Source organism: Plasmodium vinckei (assembly GCF_900681995.1).
Source record: "Plasmodium vinckei vinckei genome assembly, chromosome: PVVCY_13".
Classification (NCBI taxonomy): Eukaryota; Apicomplexa; class Aconoidasida; order Haemosporida; family Plasmodiidae; genus Plasmodium; species Plasmodium vinckei.
The window spans coordinates 870,859-886,344 of NC_051305.1; the positions used below are offsets into that span (position 1 = coordinate 870,859).

Consider the following 15,486-nt stretch of genomic DNA (forward strand, 5'->3'; position numbering starts at 1 on the left):
TTGTAAATGTTTTTTGGGGCTTAAATTATGGATATTTGTAATTATATTTTTTAAAAAATATATACATATTAATATCCCTTATTATATTTTTACAAAATATATTGCTTATATAAATATATGTACATACTTAAATATTTCTATATTTTAATTTTTCTGACGTTTTAAATTTCATAAAAAAAATAAAATAATTTATGTATGCATACATAATATTTTGGATAAAGATATATACTTCATTTTTTAGAGTGTAGAAATTTAATAATATTACAACAACGCATTTACTTTTTTTGGAAATGATGAAAATAATTAAGTATAATGAAACATGGAAAATAAGTTATCACATTATATAAATCCTTATTTCTTCTTTTTTTGTGTATATAAATTTATATAAAATTTTTAAATACATAATTTTCCAGTATTTATATGTATAAAAAACGGTGTATACATGAAAATGCAAAATCCAAAGAGGCAACACAATCGTTCCTTATACTTAAAATATTAGAATGAATATTTTGATTAATATTGCTTATTTTGGCTTAATAGGGATTTTTTAAAAAGTAGTTATATTTTACTTTATTTTTAACAATATATACAATACTTTGTATACGACCCTCTTTCTGATATTTTGTGTGAATTTTTATAATATTTTTTCCGCTAATTTTTATTATTATTTTTTTTTTTCCTGTAACATTTTATACCGTTATGTATAGTATTTTATTATTTTGTAAAATCATATAAAATATTTGTCATTTTGTCATAATATTAAAAATCACATAAATAACTAAAATCGATAATACAAATAACACAAACAAAATAATGTTTTATTATCAATAAATGAGGAAATCGAAAGAGATAATTATAAATAAAAAATGATAAATACTTTTTAAAGTTAGCCTCTCCACATATATATTTGCTTATATAGAGAAAACTTCTCAATTTCATATAAGCTTATTATGTTTTTTTGCAAATATTATCGAAAAATATAATAGAAACGAAACATCGAATTGAGAAGAACACCAATAAACTTAAGAACATCAATAAAATACGAGAAAAGGAGATAGTTTAAAGCTTTTCTTTTTCGTCTTTCTTTTTTTTATGTGCAAATAAAATACAACAAAAATATTTTTAAAATTATATGCTAGATATGCATATTCATTTATAATATCCCTTTTTTGTGTATAGAAAATCATTTTGTTCATATATACACATGTGTGCTAGAAGAAGCATGTTTGATTATATTTCCAATCTGCTCTCGAATAAATAGAATGACACCAAAAAATATGCACACATAAAAAATCCGTTTCGCATATATTCGTAATATATTTTATCCATGCTAAAAATGCATATATATATTTCGAATTTGCGATTGGAATAAATCCTTAGAAAAACGAATTCACGCACTTAATGTTTAGGTTGTTATGTAGAAGGGTTCTTTAGTGATCTATGCTCCTCTTCATATTTAAATAATTATTTGCGTGAAAAAAATTATATATTTATATTTATTTATTGAGGGAAACAAATTAAAAGGGACAAACGGAATGTGTATTTTGAAGGAGAAAAATGTTATGCTTAGATAAAGAAGATGAACTAAAAATATATAAAAAACATAGTTACCCTAAATTTAAAAATAATGTGATTTTGAATCATGAACACCCGAGTAGTGAAAATGTGAATAGTAATATCGAAGGGAGCAATAAGAATTCGAAGGGTAACAGCAGTAGCAACTTTGATAATGTTGATGGTAAAATTGGGCACACAAATATTAATGACAATGTAATTTACATAAACACAAGCACGTGTAATTCTTTTATTTATGTAGCTACAAAATTTTGCTTATATATATTTGATAATAATGATTTTCGTTTTGTCAATTTTTATGCTTTGGATTATGAAAACGCATATAAAAAATATGGCTGTCATGATAAGGTGTTTCTATCACCTTTTGATAATACTATATATATTATAACAGATAATTTTAAATATGTATATGTATATAATATAGTTAACAAAAGAAATACTGTTATGTTAGATAATGATATTGACACATCAAGTGAAAATGAAAATGAATATTATGAATATATTACCTATATAAAAAACATTTATAGAAAAAAAATAAAGCAAACTAATACAATTGCTAGCATAAAGCTTATTACGGTGCTTCATTTGCCCATCCCATCGAATTGTTTGATTATTACCAAACATAATATTTTATTTTTTTCTTATGAAACTGACGAAATATTTATTTCGGATAATATTCAAACCGTTCTAGATAATACCAGAAAGTTAAATCAGCAAAATGAAGTAACTGATGTTAAAAGAATTATAGCCAATACAAAAATTGTAAGATTGAACTCAATATATTACCGAAGGAATAAAAGCAAACCAAGTCTGAAACCGAGTTCCAATAAAAAGGTGAAAATAACAAATGCTGATAAAAAAAAAAACAAGAAAAAACGAAATAATAGTAGTGATAATAGCAAGAATGATGAATTCTCTTTGAGAGAAATACAAAATTATGGCCTCATAAAAAAGGACAATGGAAAAAATATGTACAAAAATATAAAACCTCGCGTTTTTTTTTTCTTCAAAAATAGAAAAATAATTAATAAGTGTTTTCGAAATTTTCCATTTTATCGAAACTCTTTAAATTATTGTAACAAAATAAGAAGGAACATCATTTTAAAAGAAAACAAAAGGGAAATGAAAAAAAGAAAAAAAATAGGGGCGCACACTAAAAAAAAACAACTTCCTACATATTTATATAGCAATAATAAAGAAAATAATTTAAAAAAATTTATTAAAAAAAATAATATTTCTACACAAATAAAAAATAACAAATATAAAAAATGTATTAATATAAAAGGGGTCGAAAGGGTCGAATTTAGTATGCATAATGATTATCTGTTATTAATAAGCGGTACTCATGATTTTTACATTTTTTCATTTTTTCACAAATTTTTTAATATTCCTCAAGATAAAAATTGTTATTATTATGGGCATTCTATTCATGAAAATGAAGCGATTGGCACAATTGGAAACAAACATGAAATTCTAAGACAAAATTTAGCTAACTTAAGCAATAAAAATAAAAATATTGTGAATAACAGAATAAGCAATGCTTTAAAAAAAAAAAAAGAAGACAATCAAATTATAGGAATGTATGTAGATTCATCTGTTTTAGATATAAGTATAAATATTTATAGAAAGATTATTTTGATAATATATAAAAATTATACTATTAAAGCGTATAGTATTAATCCTTATATATGTAAACATATTTTTAAAAAATGTGTATTTACTATTGATAAATTTAGTGGTTACAAAAATTCATGTTATTATTATAATTTTTTAGTATGGAATAGACAAAATAATTTTTTCCTTGTTTCGTTTAATCAAAATAATTTCCACATTTTTAATACAAATGGAACATTATACTATTCAGAAAATAAGAATATTAATGGTGTATCGAGCGGAAAACAAAAACGAAATAATAGTATGCCCAATTTAGATAGCACTTCTGATATTATTCTGGATAATTTAAATAACAATCAGCTTGGTGCCAGCAATTTATCAACATACAAAAACAAAGGAAATAAGCATGAACAAACGAAAAGTGTTTTATTACATCGAAAAAAAAAATACATAAACATATCCTTTACTTTTAATGACTTCAAGTTATTTTGTACTACTAAAAGTGATGAAAATTGTTACTATATTAATGTTAAAAATTTAATATATTTAAATGATATATATAGCCAAAATAAAATTTTCCATTATAATAGTAATTATTATACTAATGAGTTTAGGAAAAATATATATATCGGTCTAAACAATTTAGTTATATTTGATACAAATATAAATAATTACAATATAAATGATCACGAAAAAAACATTATAAATATTAAAGAAGTAAATACTCCATTTAATTTTATTAAAAAAGCATACCTCAATTTTAATAACACACATATATTAGTTATATTTAAAACAATTTCGATTTATAATGTTAAGACACGAAATTTTTCACATTTCGTTGATGACAATTTGCTTAAATTTTTTTTTCATAATTATCCATGTGGTTGGCTATTTGATGATGTTTTTTTTGCCACTTGCTTACATAATAAATATGATGAAAATAATTTTAAAGATTTCAAAATAACCCATCAAAACAATGAACGTCGTGAAAGTATATTTTTTAATCAATCCACTTCGAAGGATAAGGGTTTCAGTTTTGATCTCTTCAAAATGGATTACGAAAGTGAAGAAATTAATGAAATGCATGACAGAGACACAAATTATTGGATTGATGAGAAGGAAGTCAGTGAAAATAAAGGAGGTGAAAACGATGAAAACGAAGATGATGAGGACGAAGATGAATGGGATGAAAAGGACACATCATTGGATACTGATGGCAGTATCGAAGAATACAAAGAGAATTTTCAAAAAGACGGAACCAACCCAGAAAATCTATTTCTACTAAATTATTTATTTAATTATAATCATGATGATAGCGATTTATATTATAAATTTTTTGAAGAATATTTTAATAATAACAAAGGGAATATTTATTCAAAGCCCTATCGTTCTTTTTATAATCATTTTTTTTTGAAAAAAAGTACAAACATATTTTTAGAAAAATATAAAGAAAAGCAAATTAAAAACTCCAAACATCATGCATTTACAGAAATGACGCAAACAAATCCAATTCAACCAAAAATCACGTTGCATAAAGAAGATAACACCAACAATATGAGAAAAAACGATGATCATACTGCCCTAAATAATAAGGAATCTATAAATAATCATGAAGTACAATATAAAAATATTTATTTCGATGAATCGAATAAATTTTCTAACATAAATAATGCTGAGGATAATACACGTTTTGTAAATATTAATGAAGAAAACAAAAAAAACATTGATAAAAAATTTGCAAAATTAAATGGGGAATATCAAGAAATTTTAAATACAAATAATTTTTATTACATTATATATTTATATAATATAAATAATATTATGAAATTTACAAATTATGTATGCTCTATTAAATTACTATATAGACCAATATTAACTCATGTATTTTGTGGAAAAAGTATTCAACAAGAATACAGACACGAAAAGGAAACAAAAGCACAAAACGAGCAATTTATGAATATATCATCACGAGAGAATTATCTAATTATTTTAGATGCATTTTATAATTTTCTGTGCTTTAAAATTATTGAAGAAAAAAATAATTCCGATCCAAACAAATTAGAATATTCTATGAGGTCAGAAATGGTTTTTGCCTTACCTTTAAATAAGGATAATAATTTTGTTGAGCCCTCTTCTTTTTATGCTTTATTTGATATATATAATTATGTATTTCTTAATTATGACAATTCTATAGTATTTTTGCACATATACAAGGGCAATACTCATAATGACATCAGTAATAATAATGATAATAATTTTTATGATTTTGAGTTTACCCATATATATGACAAAAAAGTAGAGTATCTACAAGTAATAAGAAACAATAATAATTTGGTTAACTGTTCTTTGCCCACTCCAATAAAATATATATGGCCAAACCCATTTTATTACATTTATTTATTATACTATTATATAGCTTATACTTTATACAATGTAAACAGAATAAACATGAAATTAGTTCATCGTCGCTTAGCATTATCTGATTTATCTAAAGAACAAAAATGTTATCCAAATAGGGATTTATTGAAACTTATTAACAATTATGAAGTTCTATTTAATAGTAGTGACTACAAAAGTGCCCAGACTGGGGAATCAAGCGAAACGAATACACATAAAGAAAAAAAAAATATTGAAGAGACAGATAATTATAGCAAACATGATGGCAAATTTGATAATACATTTGAAAATGTTGATGACCCATTTATGTTTGATTTTTTTTCTTTAAAAGCATTAGATAATAATACAAGAAATGAAAGATATCATTTTTTTGAAAAATTATTGAAAACCAAGCTTAATGAGCATTCGGATAATTATAGTAATTTGATTCGTTTGAAAAAAAAAAAAAATAATGAACAAATGGATAGTTGGATTTCATCAATACAAGACGTTCCAACATATATGAATAATTTGAATTATATTTTTAACAAATTATTTTTATCTTATAATAATTGTGAGGAGGTGGAAAAAAATATACATTACACTGCCCAACAAAATCAAGAAAATTATAGCTGCCCAAATGATTCGGACCTAAAATGTGAAGAAGGTGAATATATTTCTAAGCATTGGAATAAATGGAATAAAACATACTCGATATTAGAAAAAACATTCTGTTCATTATTTTTTTCGCATTTATTAAATAAGAATACGAATAAACTAAGTAAAATTAGTGAGCAAATACTAAAGTATAATTTATATTCAATTATGGACGAAGTAAATAATAATGAAAGTAGTTGCTACTTATTTTGTGGCGTTAAAAATAGTGTGGATGCAATAAGTATAAGTAAATGCTCAAATAAATTTTGTTTATTAATCAACCATATAAAAAATTGTCACTATTTTGATAGTAATAAATATACAAATGCAAATTTAATAATATATAGACATATAATGTTGAACAGAATCCCAAATGATGCTACTAATAATAGTATTATACATTTTCATCATATTATTAATTCTGTAGGATTATTTGTAAATATTATATCAAATCAATTATCAAATGAATCCATAAATAACAAAGAAGAAAATATAGAAACTGACGAAGATAAAAAAAAACGAGATAAAGAAGTAACAACACCAAACATCAATTCATTTATATTTGATAAAATTAGTTTTAAAATAAGTACTTATATAAATATAATTCTATTCAAATTTTTTAAACTATATAGTGATGTGTATTCATACAGTTCAAATAAATACCAAATTATTTATCAAGACGATTTTATAGAAAAAAAAAAAGAATTTTTATCTCTAATAGTTAAAACATTAGTAAACTATATGGAAAATAATATATGTGTAATAAATATACTCGAAATGATTTTATATGAGTGTATTAACACATTAAACGATTTTTATGTTACAGCTTATAATATTGTTTATAATTTAATAAACAATATAAATACCGATCATCCTTATTACAATAAAATTTTTACAAAAGACAAAAGAAAAACAACTTTAAATATCGTCATAATTATTTTGTATACATTGTTTTTGAGTAATTCTTATAAAAAAAAGAAAAAAGAAAAGGATTTACTAAATATTATATTAAGTAGTTTGCATCAAAAGAGTTCCGTTTTTTTTTCTTCTTTCGAACACGAGGATAGTTATAATAATTTCTCTACTAATTGTGCAGATAAAGAAGTATTACATAGTAATGGGACACAAAAAGAAGATAAAAACAATGAACTAAGGGATACGCACACGGAAAATGCAGAATTTTATGATTTTATAAACAAACTAAAATCGAGCATGTTACTTAACTATGCAACAAAAATAAAAGATTTCAAAGGAAATGTAAAGGATGAGTATATACACTTCATGATATTGTATTTTATTAAAATGGCGAATAAACTTGATATTCTTCCGGAAAACAATCAAAAAACTGAAGATCCAATTAAAGAGAATTATGAGCATGCAAGTAATATAGAAGATAGGCCAAAACATAATTTGTTCGAAATAAAAAGCGACTATGCATATAAAATGAACTGTAATGTTTACTATATTGCACTTTATTTATTATGCATATTGAAAAAGAAACACGTATTCCTTTTGTATACAATATTAAAAATATTAAGAAAATATTTTAATTCCCATATTTCTGAAGTAGTAATAAATATATTAAGAAAAATGGATCCCTATGTTAGTGCTATAATAATTTATTCACTTGGAAATTTTACTCCTCACGATTTTATGCAATTATGTATATCGAACAATAAAAGATATAATATATGTTCTTTATATATGGTCAATGTTCAGAACTATGTAGGAATATACGACATTCGTAAATTTTATTGTATGTATTTTCTATGTACTAGTTTAAGAAGTAATATAAATTATTCAATAAATTTAATACATTATATGTCTATTTTATTTTCTGAGCTAAATAGAAATAAGGATAATAATATATTCTATTGGAACTATTTGGGGCTAGATAAAACAAATTTAATAAAAATTTTAAACAATCAAACTGGAAATAATTTAGATAATTATATATTTTTTTTGTTATGCTTATTTAATTTGAATACTATCAAGCACGACGAACCTATTGATATAAATCATTTACAATATCTATTTGACCAATCATACAAAAAAGACAGTTTAAAAAATGGACAAAATACTGAAGATAGCGACAAAGAAATGAACACACATAATAATATGTTGGAATATAAAAACATTTCAAGTAAAAATTCGAATTATTTTATTTATAATAAAGATCGAATATTCCAAACAAACAAATTTAGACAACTAAAAATAAAACCTTTTTCTATCAATAATTTTAAAATGAATAAAATTATATATGAATTTTTTTACAATATAGATATAATACACTTTTCAAAAGATAATGCAAACAATTTTAGTAACCTATACAAATTTAATAGTAGTTTATTATTATTTCCTTCATATAATACTGATCAGTTAGCAACCAATTCAGATACAAATTACATAGAAAATGATATAAAAGAAAAAAATAAATTAAATGAGATAGGCAATGCAGAAAAATCTGTTGATTATTTACAAGTGCAAAATATATATATTAGGTTTATCATTTTAATACAAAATATAATATGCTATTATATAAATAACATGTTATGGTATGAATTATATTATTTTGCTACCTCTATAAAAATTGACATTGCCTCTTTTTTTTCTCATATATATTTTTTTAAGTCTAATTTTTTTAGTAATTTTTTTTGGGGAATATGCCCAATAGATGTTGCGCATACTTCTTTAAAAAATTCACAATTTTCATTCTTAAATTTGAATGAAGAAAATATATTAACAGAAAAAAATAATCAATCCAAATTTTGTACTAGTAAAAATTGCTATTCCGATTCTTCTCCGAACTTGAAAAAGGTTATGAATCCATCTAATATTGATGAAAAAAATATAGATAATATAAAATCTTTTGAATCCGTTGAAAATGTTTCCACATTTCAGAAAGAAGAATCTTCGAAGAAAGATAATAAATTAAATAGCCAATCTAGCGACCAAAATAAAAATGATGATACCTCAAATGTGGGAAAGACAAATTTCCATATTAATTATACAGAATATGGAAGTTATACAGAATATATGAAAAATCTCAAAACAATTTTTGAAAAAATCGAATACGAAAATGAAAGCATTAATAAAACATTTTTCGATACTAATTTCAAAGCTATACATTTTATGGATATTTATAAATCATTTAAAAATCATTTTAATATAAATTGCTTGAAAAAAAAAAATATGCAAAAAAAACAGGAATCTGTTGATTTAAATGAACCAACTTTTAAGAAAAAAACAAGAATAGAATTAGAAAATAAAAGATATAAATATATAAATAATATACACACTTATAATATTTATAATAAATTGACAAATTACACATTTTTAGAAACAAGTTTTGCACCATCAGCCTATAAGTATATCCCAATAAATAGCACACTGAAATATTTGTTTTACTTTTTTAATGTATCTAATATAAATAATAAAAGTGGCTCAAAGAAATATATTAAATATATAATGAAAAGAAGAATATATGAATATATTACTAATAATATAATAGATATAAGTAAAAAACAAAAAAGTGAAAACTTCAACCCAAATAAACATAAAAATAAATATTCACTTAGTCAAAAATGTTCTATATATAAAAATGATATTGTTTGGTTTTTGTTAAGATTATTTATTTTATTAAAATTACCTATTCATGCTTTGGCATTAGCAATATATTGTAAAAATTATGTCATACTAAACATTTTATTAAATATATTTCCCTATTTATATCATATAATTAATTATATTTTAAATATGAACGGATCTCATTTTCTATATAAGAAGAAACAAAATAATAATAGTGAAAATGGAGAAGGTTCGAAATCTAACCCATCGTATCTTTTTACTCTTGTTGACGAACAATTTAATAAAAAACTCTGTGACTATTGCTATAATTCAATATTACATCATAATCGTAAAATCATAACACCATTTAGTAATGACATATGTGATGAAATTTACAAAAAAAAAAATTCGAAGAGAGAAAAAGGTCAAACTTTATATGACCATTATATGTCTTGTGAATGTTTAACCACACTAATTTTTTTACGGAAAAAATTAATCTCATTAAGAAAGAGTATATAATTTTTTGGAATTGCATATATATGTATAAACCCATATATCCAATTTTGGCTTTCATGTGAATGTCTTTTTAACTTATTTCATTTTACATAATTCATTTTGAATATTTTTAATTATAAAACTATCTCTATTTTTAATAAACCATAAATGGCAATAAAATGCATAATTAAATTTAATTTTTATTGTAATATTTGAATTTTTGTTGGTCTCGAAAAAATAAAGTAAACAAATAAACAAATATGCAAATAAATAACAGCATGAAATAATATACATAATATTATCCCGTTTTAACTTGTCTACTAAAAAATAAAATGATATCACTTAGTATAATATTAAAAAAAACATTATACACTTGAAAAAAGTTTTAATTTTTTCCCATCATTTTAAAAATAAGATGATAGGCATATAAAAGAGGATGATATTTACGCTTAAACCGTTTAGAAAGTATAGGCTAATAAGTAAAAGCATATTTAATGCATCTCTTGAAACTTGAAATACCAAAAAACGGAAAAAACATGGAGATGAAAATCGGCAATGTATTTATGTATGCATATGATAGCATTGTGGATTTTGAATAAACATGTGAGTTCATTTTCTCTTGTATATATGCGCATATACAGCTTGTATTGTGCTTTCCATATCGAACAATGATGGCAATAATTTATGTACCATTCATTCCATAAAGGTTTGTCCACTCGTCATACCTTTTTAAATCGTCTAATGACAAAGAAGGTTTTGAATTAGATATAGCAATTTTAAAATCTTGCAAAGTTAATGGTGGTAATAATAATTCATTTTCATTTATGCTCATTACATTTTTTTCAATTTTTGTTGGATCAGGATCCCCTGGAGAACATGGCATATAATAAATTTTATTGTTTTTTTTAACTTGTTTAAAAAATTTTGAAAGAAGACATTTCTTTACTGGCATATATACAGCATCTCTACAAATAATGTCTATATCAGCACCAGTATAATTTTCAGTTATATTAGCAAAATTTTTAATATCCTCATTAGTAATATTATGAGCAGTAGTATTATTTTCCTCGTTTGGGTCATTAGATTTTGCTTTATTTATATATTTTTCAAATATTTTCATTCTTGCATATAAATTTGGAAGAGGGATGTAAATTCTTTTTTCAAATCTTCGTCTAAAGCCACTATCCAAAGACCATGGGGTATTTGTTGCACCCATAACAATAATATTATTTTTATAATTGTTTAACCCACTCATACTTATTAAGAATTCTGTTTTTATTCTTCTCGTTGATTCGTTTTCACCGTCTGTTCGTGATCCACATAAAGAATCAATTTCATCGATAAAAATAATTGCTGGTGAATGTTCTTTAGCTGTATCAAATAAACATCGAATATATTTTTCACTTTCTCCTTGATATTTACTAACAAGGTCAGAAGATGATACATTAAAAAAATTCATATTGCATTCATTAGCGCAAGCTAATGCTAAAAAAGTTTTTCCTGTTCCTGGTGGCCCATATAATAATATACCTTTATATGGTAATGCGGATGAATTAAATAATTTAGGGAATTTTAAAGGAAATATGACCGCTTCTTTTAATATTTCTTTTGCTGTTTCTAAACCACACACATCAGACCATTTTATATTTTGATCCTTATTTAATATAAATTCTTTTATTTGTTTTTTCATACTTTCTTTAGCTTCTTCAGAAGTGCCAACCTTTTCTTTTGTTTCTATTGTCTCTTTTTTATTAATCATTTCTTTTAAATCAGCAGCCCTAGTAATATATACTTCCATTTTTTTTAAAATCAATTCTCTAATATTATCATTTTTTTCATATTTGCAAAAATAATTAAAATATTGCAAACTCTGGATATATAAATTTAAGGCTTCTTTATAATTTTTCTTTTCATCTTCTACAACCGCATCCTTTGCATATTTTACTGCTAAATTAATTGTCTCTTCTGAATCCATTTTCCCTTTTTAAAGTATCACACTGACAATAATTATATACAAAAGTTCACCGAGTTGCAAAAAGATCTCAAATATATTAAATGCCAATATGTTGATTAAAAAAAATATTATATATCCATTTCTTATTCAAAAATAATGTGTAGATATGTAGTATCACTATGCTCATTTGTTCATTATTTTATAAGTTCTATGACGGTTTATGGGCATTCGAAAATTTTGAAAAAATAAAATTAAAATGGAGTAAGAACTAATTTTTTACCTTAATAAAAAGTCACCATAAATATAATACCAATAGTAATGGTCTGAAAGAAATAATGTTACACTTAATTGTTCAAAAGTTTGAAACATAAATAAATATATACTTATGTGTTTTGTTATTTTTATTTAATATGCTTTTTCAAATATGTATCAAAATAAAAATATATTAGAAATGTCCTTTTACATATAATTTATTAAATCTTTACCAGAATATTTCATTTAATATTGTACCAAGAGTATACGCAATTATATTTAAAATATTATTAATTAAAATAATTACTATACACAAAAGAAAAAAAGTGTAAAAATGTGCGAACGACTTTCCCACATATTTATATATGATATATTTATTTATCTTATAACTTAAATATATTTTTTTCCCCTGTGCATATTCGTACGTTGAAAGTTTTTTATGATTTTATTTTTATATTTTTGAATATTGTTTCCGGATTTGTTCGATACATTATAATTAGGGGAAAATAAAATCCAAAAGTTCAGCATATTCGAATGGGTTAAAAAAGAAACTGGAACTTGTTAATATAAAAAAGAATTGGAATTAAGCGAACAAAGAATAATTAAAAATATATTGTATATAATAAAACAAGCATACAAAATTGAACATTTGAATAGCAATATGCAATTGTCCTGTTTAAATACCTCATTCAAAACCGTAAAAAATGAAAAACCTATAAATGCATATTTTTAAAAAATCCTTTGTATAAAAAGTAAAAAAAATTATATATATATTATATAGGAAAATTAAATTATTGAACGAAATAAATCCAGATATAAGAAAATTATATTTATTTATTTTCTATATATGATTGATTTTATAATGTTTTAATTATATGTATGCATTAGATATAATACAATCAAAAAAAAATGGCATACATTAAAACACCAGCAAAGTAATACTGAAATATATTTATATAGCAATTTCAAAAAATATTTATATTTGAATTTGAACGAGATGAATAGTTAAATTTTATTATATAAATATCATGTAATCATTGTTTTTTATTTTTTTTTGTCAAAAATATTTTATATAAAAAATAACTACAAAAAAAAATGAATTGGGATGATGAAAAAAAGAATGAAGAAAAAATAGGGGAAAAAAATATTAATATACCTTTTGACAATGAAGAAGTAGAAACATCCATTAATAAAATTAAAAATAAAAATAAAAATGTTGATTATAAAGAAAAATATAACAATATTAATCCTAACATAGAAAAACAACAAATAAATAAAAGGAAAGAATATGATAAATTGCCATCTTCTGATAATTATTTACATAATTCGTTTGTAAAAAAGGACAACCAATATGACGTTATAGAACCAAAGGATGATGAATATGCAATCCACTTTAATAAAAATAAAAATTGGACTAATCAGGAAAATAATCAGAGTGGTAATGCAAATACTAATGGCTACAACGCCAACGATAATAGCAAAAATAATAAAAATAATAATGATAATAATAAAGAAAGACGTAACAATAATCCTGAAGAAGAAGAATTTGCTATACCTATCCACAGAAAAAAAACAACTAAACGTAGTGAAATATTTAGTGATGATTTTTTTATAAATAAATTTTTTGAAGAAGAATACGATGATGATAAGTTAAACATTTTAGATGTTTTTAAATATCATGATTTTCCTGGTAATTTATTCCGAAAAAAAAAACGAAGAGATAGTAATGTAGAAAGGAAATTTTATATAAATTTTGTAGATACATATAACGATGAATTTGTTAAAAAAAACATCAACAATAATCTTATTTTCGAGTCCATAGGAGTATGTAAAGGGATTTCTTTTTTGCATATAAATAATCATATTAATATAAGTTGTCTAGGGTCAAATGATAATAATGCATTTTATCTCTATAAAATGATACCCTTTAATAAAATATATACAAAAGACACAATTGATAAAATTATGAATAATAAAAATATTCCCTCGAAAAGTGAAAATGTAAAAAACCAAAAAGAAATAAAACAGATAGACAAAAAAAAAACTATACCAAATAATAATATTAGTAATGATACTAATGAAGAAGAAAATCCATTTTTAAAAAATTATAACATGATTAAATCCTATTTTTTAAAAAAACAGGACAAAAAAAAAGAAAAAAAAACAGTATACAATGATTTATATTTAACACCTTATGAAAAAAATCTAAAATCAAGCATATGTATAGGTACTCATATATACTCCAAAGAACGAGCTGTCAAAAAATGCTTTGGATTATTAATAGAACAAAATATATATTCCCCAGAGTTAGCACAGGAAGATAACACTAATGTTAATAAAAATTTGGAAAATTTAAATTTTGAACTTCCATATTATAAAAGTCAAATAATATTTAAACCCATTCAGTATCATTATAAAAATATGCAAATTATATGTAACCCATATAGAAAGTCTTTTCAAAACATTCCATGGGAAAAATTTAATAACCTTAAGGATGTTAATTTTTATTATGGTATAAAAGATAATGTCTTTAACTTTTCAAAGGATGTATACATGACAACAAAGGGAGCATTTATGCATTTTGAGTCACCCAAGTAAGGAAAAAAACATTTTCGCTACTACATGTGTGAATATATACATATTTTTTTTTTACAGAAATTTAAAAATATGAATATTCTTCCACTAATGTAATTGCTATATGCATTTGCCAAAAATTTTATATATGAACTTTTATTTTATTATTGTTTTTAGGGATTTCGTTATTCAAACAGCTAACCGAGTAAAAGACATAAATATTCAAATGAAAAAAATTTGTGAAAAGTCTGTTTACATTGTTCAAGATTATGCTTTCAAGCTAAGCAAAATGGCAAAAAGCCGTGAATAAATTTGTATATTTCAAATATATATTTGAATTTTTTTATTACTTTTTTTTTGTGTGTTTTCATAATTTTACTTTATTTTACTATCATATTAAAAGGACCGCATATATACATGTG

General features: G+C 22.8%; 3 protein-coding genes across 3 annotated transcripts; 2 read left to right on the plus strand and 1 right to left on the minus strand.

Moving 5' to 3' along the window:
• Positions 1 to 1,557: 1,557 nt before the first annotated feature.
• On the plus strand, positions 1,558 to 10,308 carry PVVCY_1302260 (conserved Plasmodium protein, unknown function; the record flags this gene model as incomplete). The annotated part of the gene is made up of 1 exon (XM_008623901.2): positions 1,558 to 10,308. One exon carries the CDS (start codon positions 1,558 to 1,560, stop codon positions 10,306 to 10,308), a length of 8,751 nt encoding a protein of 2,916 aa, XP_008622123.1.
• Positions 10,309 to 10,966: 658 nt separating this feature from the next.
• Positions 10,967 to 12,259, minus strand: PVVCY_1302270 (vacuolar protein sorting-associated protein 4, putative; the record flags this gene model as incomplete). Its single annotated transcript, XM_008623902.1, has 1 exon — positions 10,967 to 12,259. One exon carries the CDS (start codon positions 12,257 to 12,259, stop codon positions 10,967 to 10,969), a length of 1,293 nt encoding a protein of 430 aa, XP_008622124.1.
• Positions 12,260 to 13,585: 1,326 nt separating this feature from the next.
• On the plus strand, positions 13,586 to 15,374 carry PVVCY_1302280 (conserved Plasmodium protein, unknown function; the record flags this gene model as incomplete). The annotated part of the gene is made up of 2 exons (XM_008623903.1): positions 13,586 to 15,084; positions 15,242 to 15,374. The coding sequence occupies 2 exons, from the start codon at positions 13,586 to 13,588 to the stop codon at positions 15,372 to 15,374; spliced, it is 1,632 nt and encodes a 543-aa protein (XP_008622125.1).
• Between the last annotated feature and the right edge of the window lie 112 nt (positions 15,375 to 15,486).